The 24029-nt window shown below is 30.9% G+C and overlaps 1 protein-coding gene across 1 annotated transcript; it reads left to right on the forward strand.

The window, feature by feature from the left end:
- The first annotated feature begins 17715 nt into the window (after positions 1–17715).
- LOC133697681 (outer envelope protein 39, chloroplastic-like) lies at positions 17716–23367 on the forward strand. The gene is made up of 11 exons (XM_062120409.1): positions 17716–17920; positions 18038–18104; positions 18222–18257; positions 18545–18689; positions 18929–19087; positions 19204–19274; positions 19360–19438; positions 19611–19726; positions 20160–20307; positions 22092–22161; positions 22890–23367. The coding sequence occupies exons 1-11, from the start codon at positions 17887–17889 to the stop codon at positions 23042–23044; spliced, it is 1080 nt and encodes a 359-aa protein (XP_061976393.1). The 5' UTR covers positions 17716–17886; the 3' UTR covers positions 23045–23367.
- Positions 23368–24029: the final 662 nt, after the last annotated feature.

A 24029-nucleotide genomic window follows, 5' to 3' on the forward strand; every position in this document is an offset into this window, starting at 1 on the left:
AGAATGAAATTCACAAATCATGTAAAACAAACATAGATAAATTGACTAAAACTTATAGTTAAAAGACAAAAATAATTCACCTCAAACCAATAATTCATAGTTGTCGGAACCTATCGGCAACCAGTTCGGAAAATAGCGTTATAAGGTTATCAAGGCAATTTATATTCATTATGTCCATCTCGATAAAATATTTTTTATTAAAATAATATTATTTTTTTATTTTTTTTCAGATGTTGTTTCAAAAAAGTTTAAATTGAACAAGTTATTAAAAACTCATGTCAATATCCAAACTAATTTAACTTAAAATCTATTTTTAAATCAACTCACTGAATTGAATTTAACAATTTTTTATAAATAACAACAAAAACAATGATAAAAAAAAGCAAAAATTCATATAAAAAAACCAATAAATAATAATAACAATTTTAAAGGGATGTTATCAATGAAAAGGTAAAATAACAAAAACTAAACTACATGGGCAAAGTACTGTAGAAATGAACAGTACTTTCCCGCTTTTGCCCTTCAAAAAAGGTTTATTAACCTAATAAATGAGAGGTAATTCAGTTTTTTTATAGGAACACATTAGTCATCAATAAATTGATTAGGAACATACCTAACTTTTGACTTTTCTTATTAATCAATGACTTGATAAGTCTTATAAGCAAAAAAAAAAAAAAATTACATCTAAGGGCGCCTTAGATATTTTGATTTTCTAAGTATATTTAAATTACTCATATAGGTATATAGGTAGAGACAAGAATAAAGCTTTCTTAGTAGAGGTTTTCTCACCTTTTTATTTTTGTTTTGTTTATTATAATAAAGTTGACTTTGAAATAATTTTGTCTTTCACATATATAAAATATTAATAAAAATAGAAAGTGGTTAATCAAATGATGAGAATATCCTATCATTTATACTTCATATCTAATCTAGTTTTTATTCTTTTGATTTTTTTGGTTTTTTTCCTTCAATTTTATCCATAATCATTAGATTTTATTTGATTTTTATATCAAATATGGTTCTTATTTTTTTGACATTTTTTATATCCTTTAACTATTTTTTTTTTATTTTCATCCCTCATCATTTGATTTTAATTTTTTTCATGTCCAATTTGGCCCCCTTTTTTTAATGATGTTTATTTTGTTCTGGATCTTTTTTTATTGTTTTTTTTAGATTTCATTCCTCGATATATTTTTTTATTTAGACACAAGTTTCGAGGATTAACATGGGTTGATTTTTGTTTTTATTAGGTCTTTTTGTAAAAAAAAATTCAATTTTATCCTTCAATATTTTTTTTATGTGGAGTTGATCTTCAAGCTTTTTGTTGTTTTGCTTTTCTTTTTATAGGATTATTCAAATCTTATGCCTATGGTCGCAAGGTTAGCGGGTTAACCCATGCTAACTCATATTTTTTGTTGCTTTTAGTTTCATGCCTCAACCTTTTTTTTATTGATAATTTAGCTTCATTGTTTTTTTGGGCATGCCTTCTACGAGAGTGTTTGGCTATACGTTAGCTTCTGCGTTTTTTGTCAAACTCAGTAACATAATGTTTGGTTATTTTCAGCGGCTGTGTTTTAGCCATGGGACCCATGAAAATTTGATGTTTTACCTGCGGTTTTGCAGAAGCAATATTTCCATGCTTCTTTTGCGTTTTTCAAAAGTGAAGAGCTGCACTCTTCACTGTTCACATAAGTGAACAGTGGGGTTGGCTCTCCACTGTTCACTTATGTGAACAATGGCGTGTTTCCGGTTGGACCAGGTCCGGTTCAAAGCAATGCATTGAACCTGGTCCGACCCAGAAAAAAAAATTTATTTTTTTTAATTGTGTTTTATTTGAAAAATTAGAAGAAGATCGCTTGATGATGTAGCATTTGCAGAATTTGATCGCAATTCCAATTTTGTTCTTGCCGGGTCCGATCCAGTTAAAAAAATTCAATTTTTATTTTTATTTTTAATTGTGTTTTATTCAAAAAATTAGAAGAAGATCATTTGATAACGTAGCATTTGCAGAATTTGATCGCAATCTCAATTTTATTTATTAATGTTGTTGCGCGCTTAAGAAACCATGAAAAATATAGTCCTTGTTGGATAGATTTCGTACGTGATGAAATTGCATATAGTTTAATGGAACAATAAAAAATATTTGATATCAATATTATTTATTTCATGATGTAATAATATTAGTTAAATTTACAATATATATATACTCAGTTTGAAAAGCATTCTTTTAACCAAATACATTAAATTACTTTTTATTCAACCTCAATTTCAACCACAGTTTTAACCAAACATATATTTTTCCAAACCAACCTCAATTAAAAGTACTTTTTATAAAACAACTTTTTTCAAACCACAATCACAACAACTACCACAATACCAAACACACTCTATGTGGTCAGCCTCGGTCTCATGACCACAATTATGATTTTTTAAGATTAACATTAATTAACTTCAGTCTATTTTTACATTTTTTATTAAAAAAATCAATTTTATTATTCAACATTTATTTTTGAAGAGTTGATATTTGTGTTTTTTTCTCCCTTTCTTTTCTATGGAGTTATTTCGATCTTGTCTCCATGGTCACGAGGTTAGTAGGTTAACCCTGATTGATTCAATTTTTTTATTGGTTTTATTTTTAGAATATATTTTTTAAAGTTCCATGTCTCAATATTTTTTTATTGAGAATTTTTCTTTGTTATTTTTCTTTGTTTGCCTTCTGTTTGTTAAGTATTGATCTCATGATCTTGGTCACAGTTTTTGAAAGTTAATATGAGTTGACTTTTGTCTTTTTAGATCCTTTTTAATTATTATTTTTTAATTTTATCTTTCAACAATTAATTTTTTGGGAGTTGGTCTCTATGCTTTTTTTCTCTCTCTTTTTGTTTGAGGTTATCTTAATCATGTACCTGTGGTCATAAGGTTAGCAGATTAACACGAATTGACCATTTTTTTATTATTATTAAACATTGAATTGTTTTATAGTTGAGTTTCATGGTTTCATTCAGTTTGCTTTTGTTAGTGATTTGTTTTTATTGCGCAAATAATTGCTTGATTTTATATATATATATATATATATATATATATATATATATATATATATAAGTTATTAAAAACAACTTAGTACAAGACTCATGTTGCACAATCAAATATCATAATAATTTTTTAATTTTATCATTCAACATTTAATTTTTTATAGAATTGGTCTTTGTGTTTTTTGTTCTCATTTCAACATTTAATTTTTTATTGAAAAACCCTGTGGTGGAGCGCAAGTGCAAATCTAGACCTTGTTTATGTGTCGGAAAGTAATTTTCTTTTGAAAAATGATTTCTATGAAAAGTGAATTTCTGAAAAATGAACTATTTTTTTTTATGTTTGGCAGTGTCATGGAAAACGAGTTAAATTTTTTTTTCTAATGTTTGACCGTGTCATGGTAAATGAGTTAAAAAAATAACTTATTAATATTTAATTTTTTTTCAAGTTTATTATAATAACAGGGATCAAATTTGACAGATAAAAAAGTTGAAAGATAATGAAATTGAAGAAAAAAAATCTAATTTTATAAATTATTTTGAACAAAACAAATAATAATAAAAAAATAAAGACCAAATATGACAGATAAAAAAGTTGAAATGGGATAAAATTGAAAAATTTTAATTTTATAAGTTATTTTAAATAGAATAAATAGCAATAAAAAGAATAAGAACCAAATCTGATAAATAAAAAATTTCAATTAAGAAAAAGAATAAGAAAAAAACAATTAACAATCAAAAGAGCAAGAATAAAAATTGATATAAAAATCAAATTATAAAGAATAAAATAAAAAAAATATATACTAATAAAAAAATCGATGATCAAATTTTATATAATTAATAAATAAAAAGATATATATTTTTTTATAACTTCTGAAAAGAATTTCCACTCACGATAAAAAAAAGTTATTTTTAATATTTATATATCAAAATAATATAAAAAATTTATTTAAAATATAAAATTTATTTATTTAAAATATAAAATCAAACAGAATCTAAACTTGTAGCAGATAGGAGGTATCACCCGGCCTGTCAAATACGGACGGGGTGAGAGCTGGCTTTGGCTAAGATATTATAATAATCATGGTGGAATTTATAATACATGTCTTAATAAAGTTATGATTATTTTTGGCCGTACTGTCATGAATCTTTAGTAATTTACAACCATGTGTATTTTTTTTTTTTTTTTTTTTTTTTTATTGTCCTTTGTTGGAGTCGGACTGATACAATAAGAGCAAATTATTTTTTTAATTCGACATTGAAACCGATGGAAATATCTGTAAAGGGGTAAACTGGGTTGGAGAGATTTTAATTTGACCTGTTCATATTGACTCGGTCAAATTTTGTGCATTCAAAACTTTCAAAAGGGTTAAATTTAATGTAAAATAAGATGGGTAAGTTTAGGACAATACAGTGCACTGTTTTCAATAAATTATTGGTTTTTTTTATTCTAAGAAGGGTAATCTTTTAAAATATATCGGAATACCAATTTGTTTGCATCGTGGTGGCTGACACAAGTCTTGGAAAAACATATCATAGATTTAAAATTCAGTCCGGCTTAATAGGTTAGTCTGAAATTTAGTTGATTCAGAGTTGAAATTGGACTGAATTAAAAAATAAAAAAAAAAATCTGGTGTGACCCGATTGACCCGACGACCCGGTTAATCCAGTAAAACCCACTCAAAAACTCAGTTGCAATCAGTTAACTTTTTGTTTTTTACTAAAACGACACCGTTTTAATTTTTTTTTTAAAAATTAAGTTGGATGACTCGGTGATCCGGTTAAAACCTGAAACCCGGACTTTGAACCGACTGTGACTAAAAACTATGGTTATTATAACCATGTGTTCAAGTAATTAGTGGAGTAAATTCAGAATCTATTTTTAAAATTTTTTAATTGAAATAATATTATTTTAAATAAATGTTTTTTTGAAATTATTGAAATTGATCTAGTCAAATTCTACTGAATCAACTAAATTTAACAGAATTATAAGTTAATTTCTCAGGTCATTCAAATTTAAGGAGTAAATATTAACTTAATTTTCTTAAAAAAAAAACCCGACCCATACTGGATTTTAGGTTAGCAAATCACCCCGTAACTATGGTTGAGAAGGAGAGGATAAAGATCGTGTGTGTTATGTGAAAATGCACTCTTTTATGATCCCTGGATGAGGTGGAGCCTTTTAGACAAAGCCACGTGGGCAAGTGATGTTCCAGATGAGACCATGAACAAATATTCTGTTGCTTCTTGTCCCTAAGGAGCAAACTATCATGTCACTCCTCATGAAGAAAGCTTTTCTATTGCCCTGCGCTCCTCCACATGACCGGATCGATTTTTTAAAAAAATATAAAAAAGGGTTGAATTTAATGTAAAGTATGATGGGTAGGTATATAACAATATTGTGCACTGTTTTCAATAAATTATTGGATTTTTTATGCTCCGAGAAGGGTAATCTTTTAAAATAAATTAGAACAACAATATCAATTGAATTGCATTTTACTAACAACCTATTGTAAACACTAGATCCTTGCCCGCACTTCACTGTATAGTTCATGTTTTAATTAACAGAAATCATAAATAATAACATAAAAAGAAATTAACAGAAATCATAAATAATAACATAGATAAAAAGATTTTAAGTTGTAGAGGAGTTAATACACAATCATGACAGCAAAAATAAAATCCAAATAAATATCAAAACTTGTCCCTTGCAATTTTTGCCAAGTCCACATCACATGAATTTAGTATACTTGCCAGACTTAAGATGCTGGATTCAAGTAGCTTGAGTCTGGTGTGGTTCCTAGACTCATGTCGTTTAGGTCTAGCGTTCCAAATTCATGGCTCTTGGACTTGGCATGGTTGCCAGACCCAAGTAGCATGGGTCTGGTATCTAGGATTTGTATAATTTTCGCGAGCCGAACAAAGGTAATAGTTTTGTTAAGGATCAAAATATTCATACAAATATCTTGAATGGTTTTAGGACATCTAACTAATAATTCCTTGTGAACTTCTGGTGTATTGTTAAGAAAAAAATAACAAATATCTCTGTAAAACACTGCTAAATTTCAATAAATAAATATAGAATTTAAGCTAAAATCTGTTATGTTGATACCAATTGTTAAATATATGTCCGCACTCTTGCAACTTTAAAAAACTCTGATCAAGAACAAAGAAAAACTATTCTTACAAGCTTCTCTTGTTGACAATGTAGGGATATACTTATTGTACTCTAATAAAATATTGATTCAACATACTCAAAGTTCTCATATTCTGCTTATTAATCTGTTGATCAAACTTTTTGTTACCCATCTTTAATCCTCCTACTTGGGTCTGACATTGTTGCTAGACCCATAACGCTTAGGTCTGGCATTGACGTTTGGGCCTAATGTAGTTGCAAGACTCAGGGGGCTTTGGATCTAGAATGGTTGTTAGACTCAAGACTCTTGGGCTTGTAATGATTATTAGACTCAAGTATGTTCCTTTCATCTGATTCAAAGTTAAAAGAAAATGAGAGAGAAGAAGCAATAAATGAGAAGAAAAGAAAAGGAAAGCCAAATCAATGTTTTTTTGCTCGTAAAAAGATGAGAAATTAAAAGTGAAATTACTATTACAATCCACAATAAAATATCTCTTGATCCATAATAATTTTCTCACACCATTTAACTCTTGTTATAATTTGTTTATGCATGGTGGCTGACACAAGTCTTGGTGAGTTTCAAGGTTAAAATCATGGTAATGACTTGTATGTTCAGGGTTTGAATAACAGATTAGCCGAGTGAATTCATTTTTTTTTTAATCTTAGAGTTGATCTAGTCAAGTCTTATTTGGCTTTAACTGGGTCAATTGGATTATGAGTTAACCTTCTAGATCATCTATATTTAATCGGATCATGAATTAAACTATCAGGTTATCCAAATTTATCCAAGTTAACATCTAACTTGATTTTTTTAAAACAAAAAAAAACAACCCCATATTAGATTTTAGGTTAGATAATCACCCCATCAACACCATAAGTTATATAACCATGGTTGAGAAGGAGAGAAGTTAGGGTGTATTTGAGATTCTGGTAGTGGTTGTGGTTCAAAGTGCTTTTCGCTTAGAAATGTATTAAAATAATATTTTTTTTATTTTTAAAAAATTATTTTTATTATCAGCACATTAAAATAATTTAAAAACATTAAAAAAATATAATTTTTAACAAAAAAAATATAAAATTTAAAAGAAAACGGTTTGCATGCGAAGCATAGTCTAAAGATGGTGTAATGTGGAAAAATGCACTATTTTATGATGCATAGATGAGGTGGAACCTTTTAGACAAAGCCACGTGGGCAAGTGATGTTCCAGATGAGACTGTGATGATGGCACGTCCATGAACAAATATTTTGTTGTTTCTTATCCCCGAGGAGCAAACTATCATGTCACTCATCATACATGCAGGGTCGGAGCCAGAATATTAAGTCCGAGGGGCCAAATTAAAATAAAAAAAAAAACAAGAGAAGATTAAAAGTTAAAATTTACTAATTTTATAACTAAAATTTATAAATATTCAAGGGGAAAACGGGAAAAAATTTGCAGGGGCCGGGCCTCTGCCAGCCACCCCTGCATGCAAAAAGCTTTATTTCCTTCTCTCTCTTTTTTCTAGCACAACATGCATTATACTTGAAGGGTTTTATTAATGATTTGTTTTGATTTAGATAAACAAAACCAGTGGATTCAGCAATTATGTGGGTATGTAGTCGAAGATTTTAAGTGGGGATGTTATTTCTAGAAGATGCATAGTTATTATGAGAATTTAAAGATTAAAATTAAAAAATATTTGAAGCTTTGGAGGTGTTAATTATGAATCTATCACATCCAAAAATGTGTTATGTGATATTTCTTACAATAATCTGTTATAGTAAAAACTCCCGTCAATTAAGGATATTAAATTATCAAAGTAAAAACAATTATTATTACAAAGTGAAACTTTATGCCATTAGCAATTTATTATTACTATTTTGATTCTCCGTGATATGTTGTAGGATAAAATATTTTTTCTCAACAAAAAATAAGTATTGATGCTGTTAGTGTTTTTTTTACTATCAAAAAAGTTTTTAATACAAACAAAAAAGTTTATAAATGCATTTAATATAACAAATCAAGAATTATTTTTGCTAATATATAATAACAAACTTGTTGATTACACTCTTATATTAAGCTGGGAGCTGAGATAAAAATGTTATTTCTTATAAAAAAAATAAGGCTTAATATTTGCTTTAGTTTGAAATTATGTCCCAAGAGTCTTAATTAGTCTGAATCAATAAAAATAAATTTTATTTTGTTATATTGAGCATTAAATTGACATCAAAACTTATTATTAACATTGCAGGAGCTTTGTATAAAACCAACCGAAACAAAACAATAAAACATCAAACACAACTCAAAATCAACTTAACATGAAAGAATTAAGTTGTGAATAAAAAAAAGTCAAGCAAATAAAAAATATTGTGGATAAATATTGCAATATATAAGAAATTGTTTATTTCATCTTATATTGTCTCACGCGTTAATAATTTTAAATATCGTTTCATGGTTTATCGAACATCAATTTTGCAAAACCACACTACAATTACTAAATAAAAAGACCCAATAAAAAATGACGCGAATGAAAAAAAAATAGTTGAGATTTGTTAAATGAGAATAAAAAAGGACCCAATTAAAAAAAAAGAACTTAGAATGAAAAAAAAAAGATTCAATAAGAAAAGAAGAATTTGAATAAAAAAAATAAAGTTAAGGTGGAGACAATGTTTTCCACCTTAAATGTTTTAACGTTTTTTATAATAACCATCTTTATTTCTTTATTATACATCATATAAGAAATTATTTCATTTTATTTTGTTAACCGATTCCTATAATTTTTAAACATTTTATTTTGATACCATACTTCATTTTTCTTCTTTTCTTTAGTTATTTTTCAGTAGGAGAGACAGATGGGTCACCGGATTAAAATTTAGAAAGAAAAAATTGTTTTTTGTAACAATTCTAAACACTAAAACAATCAATATTTTATGTTAAATGTTTTTATATGATGATGAGAGTTGATATTAAATATTTTTTTGCATTGAAAACACGAAAAACAAGATTTGAGTTCTAGAAGATTTTTTTTTGTTTTTGAGTTGTATATGGATTTTGGGGTGGGTTTTTGTATTTTTTAAGTCTATGAATTGATTAAATAAGATTTTATATGTGTTTTCTAAGTATTTTAAATAAAAAATAAATTGAACATCTTTTGATCTATTGTTGTTGAGACAAAAGACGTGGCATTCTTTCTATTAACTTTAAAAAAAAACCCACGCGTGTAGGTTTGAACTATATGGGTCATGCATACAATGCCTGATCCCATTATTTTAAAAAATTATATATTATTTTTTAAAAAAATTCTTTTTTTTAAAAATCTATTTCTCCATCTCTCTGTTGCAATTTAACAACCAAATTGCAGTTTGTAGCCAAGAGTCCTTACATGGAGTACAACGTAAGTACAGCCGGCAATTAAATGACAGATTCAAGCATGCTCGGTGCGGGCGGCAAAGAAGAATGATGAAGATTTATCATCCACTCTTGACTCACGAGAGACCATCCAAAGCCAAATGAGAGGACATTTGCATTTATAACATCTGTCTTCCTCCCATGGTAAAATGGGGTCTCTCTCTTTTTGGCCCTTTCCCCCTCGCTAGCCCCCATACAAGCAAATCGATCATCAGGAATATTGGCTAGGTCTTGAATCCATCCAAGTTGTAGTATTGGACGAAGTAGGGTAAAATCGTCATCTTCTATCGTCATTAATTAGGTCCTGTTCTAACCTTTCTGCCCAGGACAAAATCAAGGAGAAGACGGGCGAGAAGAATGAAGTCAAGATTCAGCATTGAAAGTTTGAAATTTAGTCCAATCCCATAAAAAGCACCATCACGGAGCATCTGAGCAGAGGAGCTCGCTGTGCTTGACTGCCTAGCTAGAGCTCAGTTTACACCACCTAGCTCCTTGTATGGAGCAAAGGTTTCCTAAGCGAATCCTCTGCATCTTCCATATCGTCTTATAATAGCTCGTGATTGCTCGATGAATAATAAAAGAAAAAAAAAACAAAACAAGGATTTGGTAAAAAGAATAACCAGTTGATAATCATCATAAGTTAATGATCTTGAGTCTTCCAACCAACCAACCTCCTCCTCCTTTTTTTTTTAATATCTTAAGTCGGAAATTAAGTAAAAATCTGCAAAATCTTTGATGTGGTGCCGATCGACTTGAGGCATGGGTTCAATTCCTTAAACACAGAATCAACTGGACAAAGACGTGGGGCGGCATCACAAATTAACCTTGACAAAACTAATCAATGGCCAGCATATATATATACGAATTCACGCATGAGTTGCGGCTAGCTAGCTAGGCATGATATCTATACAATTTATTTTTGTTCTTTTTTCTAGTACTCTCATCTTTGATACATCAAAGCAAAAGCCTAGCAGTGAGGCAATAAATAAATAAAAATCACTTGACCTAAAAAAAAAAAACAACAACCAGCCACACGGTCGAGCCCGAGTATCCACATCAGGAAGCCACAACCATCAACAGCAACGCCACGCCGAAACCAGACGGGGCCAGATGCCGACGTTGAAAGGACTAGTTTTCAACATTAAATTGCATATTCACGAAAGGAAATGCGAATGCATTACACTAACGTATGAGTTACGGGTAGGCATGTTAATTTTCATTGTTTTTTTTTTCCAAGAAATTAACTTCATTAACAACGTGGAGTGGAGAAATTTTCTCAACAACTCCACCACTATACTAAAAAGTAAACTTTCAACAGCCAACTTTACATCCCATAACAGTAAAGCTTTACAAAAAAATAAAAAAAACTTATGATTGGTGTAGCTCAACTGGTCAGGTTTTAGGTTTATCCATAGAGATCAGCAGTTCGAATCTCATAAACCTCAGAGTCACTAAATGCTTATGTGATCGTTAACTTTAGGGCCCGTGAAATTAATTGAAGTACACACAAACTAATCTGAACACTCAAATTAATCTTAAAAAAAACTTTACAAATAAAGATTCTCTCTTTCACAACCAAAACGACTATCAAATTGCATAGAAAAACTTTAGTTCCTATAATTGCCTTTTGATTGAAAACTTTAGTTCCTATAATCTCAGAGAAAAATCTTAATTTGAGTTTTTATAGAACAATTTGTAAAAAATATAGTGAAAACAGAAGCATAGAAAAAATGATATGTATATAAATTAAACTAAAATTAAGACTCAGTGTAAACCAAATATATAGAAATAAAAAGAAAATAGTTTATAAACCTCCCACGTTGGATGAGGTTAAGAAAATATCTAACGGCTTGGAAAGCATATGCAGGCACAGGAGAACCGTGCTTTTCCTAGCCGTTCCTTTATTCAATGATGTAAAAAATTAATTTTTTTTACCGTCTTTCTTAGAATTCAATTAATGTCGTGTAAATTTATATATTAATTAAAATCGAGCTTTCAAAACTATGATTATTAATAATTTAGTATTGTATGAATGTTTTTTTTTTTAATTATATTGAATTCCGAGATTGAATCATCAGATTCTAATACAAGTAAAAGTTTTTACAAAAAAACAGAAGGAAAGTTTCAAACTTTTGCTATAAGTACGTAGTAATCTTCTAAAGCAAAAGGAAGGCACTGAGGGTTTTTGAAGGAAAGAAATGTATAAGAATGTAATATTTTTTCATTATTTGGGAGGGAGAAGAGAAAATGAAGGGAACGATATATACTCCACACAATTATTATTATTATTATTATTATTATTATTATTATTTGAGATGCCGTCTTGAGGCAAAGGTTAAATTCCTTAACACCGAATCAAGTGGACACAGACGTGGGGCCGCATCAAAAACCTTGAGAAAACTAATCAATGGTCAAAACTTCAATCAATAGTACTAGCTAGCATTACCATTGTATACTAAATGATTTAGAATTTTTAAACAATGCATGGCGAGTTTATATATATACTCATGAAATACTATTCACTTATTTATTGATATTATTTATGAGATATAGACACCATTCATCTACTTCGATCGGCGCTAGAGGCTCTACCGCCACCCACCAGCCCTTCATGGAGTTACTGGACCAAGATAACAAATTCCCCAGTATCATAAAGAAAGTAAGAAGGGGAAAAAGGCCCCATTGAAAGAGAAAGCACCGCTTTTCGGATCATGACTTTTTTGCATATTTTTGGCGGTTCCATTTGACCATCCAAGTATAACCTTGACTCCTGCTGGCAAGGGACAAGGATTATACTGTTGCGGTTAATTTGGACACTTTCTGTAAGATTTATTGCAACTTTACACTACAACAAAAAAGAAAAAAGAAAATATGTATAGAACTCGTAATCAGCCATAATTAAGCCCTTCACCACAGGAAAAACCCTAATATTGGAGCGATGAGACAAGACAGAATAGATAAAAGAAGATAAAGAGAAGAGACGACAGGAACATATGTACTTGAATAAAAATAGAAGTAGCAGAGAATTAGAGAAAGAGTTCCAAATATAAATAAATAAATAAAGACAAAAGATCAAATCATTTTATTACGAGAAATCAGATTAAACATGACAGCACAACCATAAAAAAAAACAGTTCGAGGAGTTTTTGGAACTCCAGTTCTATCATTTGCATGAAATCTTAATGACACGTAATATATATAGGTAATTCTGCTTCCATAGCTGCTGCCGTGTGTATGTGTTTCAGGCCTCTTCCACTGCACTCCTGGAAGCACCACCAACTCTCACCCCGCAATTCATGGAGCATCCGCCATTCCTAAGGATCACATAAATTATGACAACAATAAGCAGAAGGATGATGCCACCAGCAACTCCTCCTTTAACAGCGGCGGAGTGGATTCCATCGGCGGGGTCTGGCGCAGGTGGGAATTCGCTGTAGTCGTCCATACCTGAGCTAATTAATTAAAAAAGGAATGATTAAGAGACAATTAGTAATGCTCGAAGTGAGATCATAAATCCATAGGATTCATAATATTATACTTACTCAAATATTGAGGCTAGAGGGCGGCACTGTTTAGCAGAAACAAAGAGCAGAGAACAAAGAACGTGTAGATATTGTATGGCAGATTTGGGAGGTATATATAGTTAGTTATGGCAAAGTGATATTAAAAAAAAAACAAAAGATTCGGGTCTTCGGATTTATTTGTGCTCCTTTTGGCTCCTTTTTCTTGCGGTTCCGTCCATTGTGGTTTAATTCGCTCTCCATTCCGCCCTTCGGTATATTTGCTGGGCATGTTTTGGGCATTTTTTTCATTACTTTTCTTTCTTTCCTTTTTCTTTTAACTGTTTGGACGTTGGCTTTTAAAAGATTAGAATCTGTATAGTACTCACAATTTTACTTCGGATAAATAAAAAAATGGGAGATTAATTTTACTTCGGATAAATGAAAAAATAAGAGATTTTTACAAGGGGTCGTTGGAAAGCTGCTTTCAAAGAGAAGGATGGGTCCCATATAATTTAAATTACCGAGATTCCTCGGTTCGGTGTAAGCCTCCACTTCAGGGTTTTTATTTTTATTTTTATCTTAGCATTCAATATATAAATATACTTTACTTCTTCCGCGTTAGCTACGCGGATCGTTTACGGATATCACCTTTGACGTGTATATCTTCGTAATCGCGCATCTTTTAAATATATTTATTTTCTTTAAAATTACGAGTCTTTTACGGTTCTTCTTTTAAATTATGAAATTATAAAATTGAAATTTTTTTAAAAATCAAATAATAATTAAAAAACCAATAATCAAATTTTATATAGTTAATAAATAATAAAATATTTTTAAATGTTTTTATTACATCTCCAAAATAATAATAAATAAGTTTTGAAAACAAAACCAAATTTTCCTATAAAAATTTTATTTTAAAAATTATTTTTTATAAAATAAACAGACGTTTAATTACATCATTGACAAGTAAGTTTATACTCCATATTTTCCAAATTGAAGAGGAGGCCGCAAGAAAACATGTTCTTGTAAATGCAGTGGTTCATACATTGATGTCCTGCTTAAAATCTAGTTGGCAAAAAAAAACTAATTTGAATATATAAAAACTAAGTATAAAATTATCCTTAACATTAGGGGAATAAAAATGGGATACCATACGACAAATAAATTCTAAAATTAATATATATTTTTTAAAATATTTTTAACTTGTATTATTATTTTACTATTTAGTATAAATGTAAAAGGATCTTAATTAACGCCTAATTAGAGCTTAGGCATATCAAAAGAAAATGATTGAACATGATCATAACTATTTAACTATAATCTAGGCAATAGATGCTTGTCGCTGAAAGTTGATTATCTATATCAGGATGAAAAAAAAACTGAAAAACTGATTAAACTGAGAAAAATAAAAAAAAATAACTGAAAAAACCGAACTGTAAAAAAAAATCGATTAATCCGATTAAAATTTTGAAAAAACAGACCGGTTCGGTTCGGTTTTATAAGCTTGAAACCAAAAAAAATCGAGCCAAATCGGAAAAAACAGAGCTAAACCAAGAAAACCAAAAAAATTGAGCCAAATCGGTTTGAACCGGTTTTGTCCTAAAAAACCAAACTGAAACCGGTCGGTTTGAACCGGTTTCGGTTCGGTTTGGTTTTTTTTTAATTTAGTTTCATCATTTTTTTTAATAAAAACCAAACCGAACCGAAAATGATCACCCCTGATCTATCCTTCATTTTTTTTTGGCTTATTACCGGAATAAAAAAAATCATGATACAAAAAAGATTAGAAAAAAAGTTTTTTGGTACCTAGTTGATTGTTTTTATAGAATAAATTTATCCAAATTTTTTTATGGTTTAATTTTACGTGCATCATGAATATGCTAATATAAAAATATAAGAGAGAGGGCTTCTATTTCTATGTTTAGCAGTACAATTTATTTATAATTAAAGAAACATATTGAGAAGGTTATGTTTATAATTTCAATAAAATATGGAGTGCAAATAACTCCCTAGTGATGTTGAATCTTTTACTTTATAATTTTCGAAGGACTGCTCATTTTTGAATGATTGTTTCATGTTTATTTAACAAAATATACATATATGGGTTATAGTTGATAACTAGATTATTGATCCGTGCAAACGCTGTGGACCGGAATAAATTTTTCTTGAACGTAAATTTTTTTTTTCCAGATATTGCTAATGTTTTTCTAGTGAAAAAATAATTAAACTATGTGGAGGTTGACTCGATATAACCTAGTTAACTTTACATGTCCAAAAACAAACCGGATGATTTGTAAAAATATAATTTGATAAAAAAAGAATCTCAAGATGACAACTTTTTTAATATTAAGATAACAACATATTGAATTGACTTGGCTTAATTTGGGTTAACATGTAAAATTCATGACTTGATCAAGACAAATTAAAAAGCCTGATTTTCAATTATCCTAATGTTCAATGATGATATTGAAAAAAAATTAATTAAAAAATGACATAGAAAAGCGACTCGAGTTAACCTGTCAAATTCACGACTTGGGTCATAAGACCAAAATAACCACATAAAAAAATAAAATAAATTACAAAGTTCAATTCCTGATTAGTCTAATTCTGAAGGATGAGATTAAAAAATATAATTAATTATAAAATTATAAAAAACGACTCAAATCAATCTTCCAAACTCATGATTTAGGTCATGAGATTGATATAACCTCATATAAAAAATATAAAAAATAACATGATTTAACTCGGATTAACTTGTCAAATCCATGACTTTGGTCATGAGACTAAAATAATCTCATAAAGAGCAAATGAAAACAAATTATGGAACTTAATTTTCAATTAATCCTATTGGATCCAATATTAAACGATGGAATTTGTAAAAAATTTAATTAAAAAAATGACATAAAAATTAAGCCAAGTTAATATGGGTTAACCCGTTAAGCATTATTTTCGAGTTATGAGACTTAATTCTCAATAAAATATAATATTAAATGATGAAATTAAAAAAAATCAATTTAAAAAAAAACACTAAAATTAAGCCAAGTTAATATGGGTTAACCCGTTAAGCATTATTTTCGATTTATGAGACTTAATTCTCAATAAAATATAATATTAAAGGATGAAATTAAAAAAAATCAATTAAAAAAAAACACTGAGTCAACTGGATTAACCTACTAAACATTTACTCCGAGTCATAAAATGGGGACAACTCAGTAAAAAGCAAATCCAACGTTGAATGACATGAGACTGAGATAACCTTTTATAAAAAAACAAAAAAAAAACCTAATTTAATTGAGATTAAAATACCAAAACCTGCAATTCTGATCATGAGATCAAGATATCCCTATAAAAAACAATCAAAACAGATTATGAAACTCAATTATCAACCGATTCAATATTGAATGATAATTTTTTTTTAAAAAAATCAATAAAAAACAAAAAACAATCCGAGTCAATTCATGTTAACCTTTTAAAAATTATTAATTCTAGGTTTATGAGACCGGATTAATCTAATAGAAAATAAATAAAACAAATCATGAAGTCTAATTTCTAATTAATCAAATATTAAAGGATAAAATTAAAAAAAAAGTTAAATAAAAAAAACATAGCTAACCGGGTTAACTCAGGATTCATGTCATGATAATAAGATTACTTAAAAAAACAAATTATTTTTTATTGCTACAGTAATTTTATTGTTTATTATTATTTTTTTTTTAATTTTTTAAATCGATTGAAATTCAAATACTACAGTGTTCAGAGTTAGGGATTGGTTAAATTCAACTTTAGGCACTCTACACTATAATAAATAGTTAAAACAATTAACGGGATGCAACCCATACATTTATACTGTGGGATTCTTGAGTTTAAAATTGAAACCCACACCTTAAAAAAAATATCTACAAATTACTTTAATATACATTTTATTATATTGTGTTAAAAAACATGAATATTATACACGCATGGATTAGATTTGAATTGAACTTAACAATATTTGTATATTAGCATAGGATAATATAACTATCCAAAGAAAATTACTGGATTAAATTGTGATACAGAAAGAGAGTATTTATAGTGATAAATTTTTTTTATTTTTCTATAAATAGGAGAAATTCTTTTTTAGTTTTTATGATAAGGTTTTTTTAAACTTTCATTAATATAAAATTTTAACTCTTTATAAAATAAAATTTTTTAAATTTTCTAATAAAATTTTAGTTCGATGTAAAAGCTAATTTAAAAATTATACTTATTAGTACTTAATTTCTTCACTCTTGAGCTGTAATTAGCTTGATTAATATTTTTAATGGATTTTTTTTGTGATGTTTGTTAGTTATTATATCTTAAAAATAATTAATAAATGAAAAGGAGAACATTATTTAATATTCAAAATTAAATAAGTATAGTGAAAAACTTAAAAAGAGGAGTAATAGAAGAAAAATATTGGTTTGGCTTGGAAGTTGAATATATATATCAAACTAATTAAGCATTAAGTAATCGTAAATTATAACATTTAAGTTTAGATTATGGATACCCAAAAATACCTAAAACTTGATTGGATTGGGTTCGGTATAAAAACCCATACCTAAGCGGTTCCAAGTCGGGCTTGATGGTTATTTTGGGTTCGGGTATTATCCATCCCCCCTTAATAGAAGCAAGCATAAAACAGGGATAACAAACTTGGGACTAAAACATTCTATACATGCAAAAATCTTTGTCTCGTCTCCCTCTTCTTTGCATTATTCCTTTCTTCTCCTTTGTTTGCTGCATTGCTTACTACACCTCCATCATCATCATTCATTAACGTTTTGATGCTTCTTCAGTAGATAATACACATGGGAGCTCAAAACAGCGTCCATGCTGGAAAAGGTCAGCATCATTTTTTGTTTTATATATTTCTTGGCCAATGTTTTTTCTCTTTCTTTTTTGGGAATTTTCTGTTGTTTACCTGTTTTAGTTTGTTCTTGAAACGTTGACATGTTACAGCCAAGATTGATGCGAATGTTGATTTCACTCACAAGCTATGTGCTGCTTTGAGGCTTCCTTCTCTCAGGTTCTTGATTTTGTCTATATATTAATTAATTAATTTAATTAATTAAATAATTACTAGTAATCCACATCTCCCTCTCACTCACTCACAGTCACCGATTCTATTTATGTAAAACTGCAGGAGCACTGGAAGTCCTCTTTCTCTGATAATTGGGAGGTGGGTCGTTTCCTTTTTCTTTATAATCTTTGCCATTTCATTTATTGGGTGCCGAGCTTTTATTTTTATGGCGTATCTTCTTACTTTTTTCTTCTTATTGTGGGAATTTTCTTTGTCTGAGAAAATGGTAGGAAAATAAAAGGAAAGATTCTTAAGTCTTACAATCTTTTTATGTGATTGAATTCAAGGAGAAAAGCAAAACAAGATTAACATTCGTGCCTGTTTGCAAAAAAGTAATAGTAAATTAGGGTACTTGTTTGACAATCAATTCAATTGGCTTTTTGCAGTCTTTGCATCAAACACCCCAATTTATTTGGTGGAAGTGAGAAGCTTGATGTATCATGGGATAAGGGGCTCTATGATTCAAATGTCATAATAGCTTTTAGAAGGCCAAGACCTAAGTGGCTTTCTCAAAAATGTTTTGTTATTCAGGTCAGTTGCTTTAAGCTATGATCAATCTTTGGTTATTATTGTGTTTTGCATATGGAAAATTAAAAAATTGGGTTTTAAAGAACCTTTTAATTCCATTTTTTTTTTGGTACAGAAAATCTAAAAAAAATAGGTTTTTCAGAGAAAACACCCCACTGGGATTTTAAACGAAAAGGATTCATATTTTCCTTTCTCCAATTCACATGTTTTTTTTTTATTGATTTGTGAATTATTTGGCCCAGCATTCTTTTTCACCTGAAATTGGGGTCCACGGTACACCAATTGACAATTTCTCTCGTTCTGGGAGTGGAGGTGTAAATTTGTCTCGAATATCTGTTGGTTTGGATAGAAATGAGCCTGCAACTTCTGATTGGAGCAGCACCACCAGTATCAAATTTGAGGTTCTGGCCATGCTTAATAAGCACCTATACTTGTATTGTTATTTTCAGTTGCATAGTTTTTTTCCTGTCATCTATGGTTGATTTATTAAGAAACGTAAATGTTTTAAGTTGTGCAGCATGTACAAATAGTGAATGATAGTTGGCGCTCTATAACCAGGGACATTGATGGGTTCCCATTGACACGCAGGTAGCCTGCACTTCTATTATTTCAATTTTCAAGTGTTTTCTAACATGTAGCTTCCTAATTGGTCAGTAAAATGCTTGTAATACAGTGGCAGTCCCCATGACAACATGGTAGTTTTGAAGCAAGAGTCTCAATATACAAAAGCAAATGATCACAGTTTTTATCGGGTAAACCATCTTTTCTTGCTGGTATATAAATTGTGTATGCATATTCATATTCGTTGAGGTTGAGGTTGAGCTGCAGTTCTCTCATACAATAGTTCCAATCTCAGTCTTGATACATAAACTTTACATGCCAGTCGTGCTGCTTTTCACTAACTATGAGTTTTCTTATATCCAGTTTAGAATGCAAATTGAACAAGGGATTCCTATTCTATCAAAGTGGCTAATCTTTAACAAGTTCAAGTTTATTGCAACAAAAGGAGTCAAACTTGGACCAGCATTTTTATTGGCAAGGTGAGCAAGTTTTCTATCTTGTCTTGAGTAGGTGTTCCGTGGTTGTTAGATCAAGTGACGACATAGTGGTCCAAAAAAGTGGGAAGACCCTGAAAACAATGGGAACTGGGAAGCAAGATGTAAATAACAAGTCTTTTCAAGGGTCACACTAGCATAAAGGTCATGGTTCTAGGAACTAGTGATTTGCTGGAGATAACAAAAGGAAATGATATCATGGTTGATAGAGTGTATACAGAATCTTAATCTGAAATTTAGTAAAATAATGCTTGAAACGAGATGGAGCACTGGCTATGCTTGTTATTCAGCTCTTTTCACTGGAAGCATGCTGCAATTCTTGCTATCCTCTCGAGCATCTTGGTTGTTGGAAGAAAATAGACAGTCATGCTTCTCATTCTTTCTCCTTTGCATGACTCTTACTCTTTTCTTCTGACAGCCTGGCAGGTGGTTCCATTGTAGGGGACATGGCTCCTTACCAAGCATTTGCAATTGGAGGGCTTGGTAGTGTACGAGGATATGGTGAGGGTGCTGTTGGATCCGGGAGATCATGTCTGGTTGCAAATAGTGAATTGACATTTCCTTTGGTATGTAATGCTGTCATCATACTTTGAGGACAACAGATCATTATATGACGCACATTGTTCCGGTTCATACTGCTGCAATTTACAGCTCATTAATTCTTCACAGAAATCTTAAGGAAGAGACCCATTTGGGTCTAAATACTTATGTTGCAGCAGCACCTGGACTGATTAGAATACCTTCAACAATTTAATAATAAAAAAGACACCATTTTATAACCAGGTTTCATTTTTATGCAAGCAGCTGTTGTTTCCTTACAAGATATCTGGTTTGGTGCTATGTTGTGTGTTTCGTTGTGTTGGATGTTGAATGTAGAAGAGGAGAAGCAATGAATTGATTACTCTATCTGATTCCCCTAATATATCTTCATAATTCATGAATACAGTAGTTTGTCTTGCCATGTGATTGTAGTTTGTTTAGGAAAACATTGAAAAGTTGACAATTTAGGAGAAAATATGCGGTGCCACCTAATACCATATGTAGTTGGGTAGCTAAAACACAAAAAATGTAGTGAGGTTGAACTAAGGAATAGTGAGAAATGGTCATTTCCCATGACTGCATCACCTGTCCACTTGGTTTTGTCTCTAAAACCTTCCTTCTCGCCTCTCTCTTTCAAGGTTTGTTTTGAAATGCATGATAAAAAAAATTTTAGTGCTGGCAGCATGTTGATGAGGTTAAATAATCTGTACTTTGCTGAGCAAGGTCATGTTAATTAGATTGGACTGTGTAGACCACAATTTCCTAGTTTTGAATCTTTGGCTACAAAAAAAGGTGGTCGTTTCTTGCAAGAGACAAGAAGTGCTCTTTGTTGGTGGAGAAGAAACAAGATTCTAGAGTGTGTGATCTTTTTTCCTCTGTATCGTAAGAGTTTCTTAGAGCAGAAGTAGAATTGAAAAATTTTACTAACCCTCAAAGAAAAATGAGAAATCTCTATGTTTTGAATCTTGGAAATTGGTGTTATGGTCATCTTCAATTGAGTTATTGCTCGAGTCATCTCTAGATAAATTAGATTCTCTAACACACCTGCTATTTGGTATAGATGCATTTTAGATGCTGTTGGTACTCATTGCTATTTTGCAACACTATCTTTACCATGGTCGTTAATTCTGTTACATGAAAGCTTACAGTATGGTCAACAGGGTTTTCTGAGATTCATATGCAAAATCAATGTATTTGGAACTGTGGTAAAGTGAGTACGCAAGATGTAATAAGTCCTTTAGGTTTGTATCACTGTCAAAGATGAAGTTAATCTTCGGTTCAGGGACATTGAAGGGTCCAATAATAATGTGTGTGTGTGTGTTTGGTGAGGGCCAATTATATGACCACTCAACTTGCACAGCACTTGTTGGAGATCTGGTAATGCTATGGCAATATGTATATTCTTTTAAGGGTTGCCTCTAGGTGATGCAATCCTAAGACACCTCTAGACTTAAAATAATCAACCAGCTTTTACTTTTCTTTCTACCATGAGATTGGTGGTCAGAAAGGATCATTGCATGCCATATGTCATTTCCTTATTTCCATATCATCTTTTCATGTCCTCTCCTGATTTGTTAGATATTTCGAGCCTAGCACCTCTAGCTTTTATATTGGTGGAACTTAGACATGTAGTTAGAAGGTGTGGGTTAACATCATCGCACTAGTAATTCTTAAAATTTACTGCAAAATTCTGTTGGAGCTGCACTTCCATTATGCTATTTTGCCTTCTGAATATTTTTTCTACCATAACTGAGTTTTGATGAACCGATGCATGTCAACTTACTTTCAATGCATTTCTTACTGTACCCAGAATAAGATGTTGGACGGCGCTTTTTTCTTGGACTGTGGAACCGATTTGAGATCTGCTTGTCTTGTACCTGGTAAATTGACTTCTTTCACTTGCTTAGAAATTGTGCTCTACTCACAGTTTTTCTTATCATTTTCAGTTGAACTTTTCTATTGCGAGGTCCAATAGTATTTATGTTGCCGAGGACTAGTGACATCCTGCTTCTCCATATAATGGCAAAGAAAAGCAAAAGTAGTTACAATGTTTTAGAGATTCAAAAGAACCTGCATTTTGTTCTTAGTTGCCTAAGGGGCTCGGTTCAAGGAGCAACAAGAAAACAACTTTTTATAGAGTTCCCAGGACATAAACATATGCATGTAGGAATTTAAACAGGAGTCTGGTTTGTAATTGGATGAGAATGAAGGCAAGGATTTAGTCCTTTCACTAGCAAGTATGAAGCCTTGGTGTTTATTAATTGTTAGTGGTATACAGTATAATGCTTTCCCTTTCTTTTGCTAACCTGATTAAGCCATCTTGTCTATGTTGATCCTACATCAATGGATCCGTTTGAGCACCCCTCATTTGATCTTGTCTGCAATTGCTCAGTGTTTTCACTCGACCATGTTCCACAACCCTCTGTGTGGCAACTACCACTGCTTCATGTTATTTTCTTAACCATTGTGAATTTTGCACTTTTCGCCTCTAGAACTCTGAAGTCTTTTTTTTCCCTCCTATTTCTTCTTTGTTAGCACCCCATCTTTTTTGTTGTTGTTGTTGTTGTTGTTAATGGCCTCATGATACAGTTCAATTTTGGAGTTTCAGGAAATCCAGCAATGAGGCAGGGCAAACCGGGATCCGGAGTTGGGCTTGGATATGGCCTTCGTTTCAAGTCCCCGATTGGTCATTTTATGGTTAACCATGCCGTCAATGATTTCCAACAAAGAACTGTTTACTTTGGCATCAGCAATCTCATCTGATAAATTCCATAAGCCCAATGGTCGACTTTTCATGGCTTTCCGGAAGGTTTAGATGATGATTATTGAGAAAAGTTAGTTGTGGAACTTGGAATGAGAAGGAACATTGACATTTTCCGGCTGCTAAAAAAGAAGCTGCTTCCTTTTCTCAGTTGCGAATATCAGGAAGTTTTGTCCACCTACACTTCCAAGCAAATCTTGTAATCTTGCAAGTTGCGAAACCAAAGAGTAATTGTAGGAAACATCTGCTGCTTTCTTTTCCTGCTGAAATTCAAGTTTGGTCAGAACAGACCAAAAGAAAGAATGAAGAGCAGAAATTAAAAGTATCTCTATAGAATTCTTTTTAACCACGGAGCTGATTTCCTTCTCACATAGAAAAAGGCAACGGAACATGAGACTGCAAATCATGCACTGTTTCTGTTATGGTATGAAACAATTCCACAGCAAGCAAGTGATATTCCACTAGCATGCTAATGTGGATCTCTCAGTCACTCTCCCCCAAATTTTCTGGGCATCCATGCCGTAGAATTTTCCATGTTTGTTTCGTGAACAAGTGCACAGCACCAATGTCATTTTGTGCTGAAAAGAACAGCAACAAGTTCGAGCAACTCTAGTCGGGTGGCCCGCGATAGGACCCAGGAGAGGGAAAGGGTCCGTTTCCATGAAATAATGAAGGTGCATTTATTATAGTTGAAATTGGTTCTTATAATGGTAAGATCCAAGTACTGTCCTTGATTTTGTCGAGCAAGTGAAGCATCTCAAGGCCATAGAGAGAGACAGGCAGAAAGACAACACCAATATTTTAATTATTAAGTAAAAAAAGGTCCCTCTCTCAGAACAATCAATTCAAACTCGGTGGCTTTAGGGCCAAAATCAAGGCACCAAAGCAGTGTGGATGTTCAGACGTTTGAACGGAGTCAGAGCATGGCAGCCTTTCTTTACTTCCATATCCATCGACCACCATTTTTGTTTTTATAACATTATTCTC

This window comes from Populus nigra, chromosome 1 (genome assembly GCF_951802175.1).
Source record: "Populus nigra chromosome 1, ddPopNigr1.1, whole genome shotgun sequence".
NCBI lineage: Eukaryota > Viridiplantae > Streptophyta > Magnoliopsida > Malpighiales > Salicaceae > Populus > Populus nigra.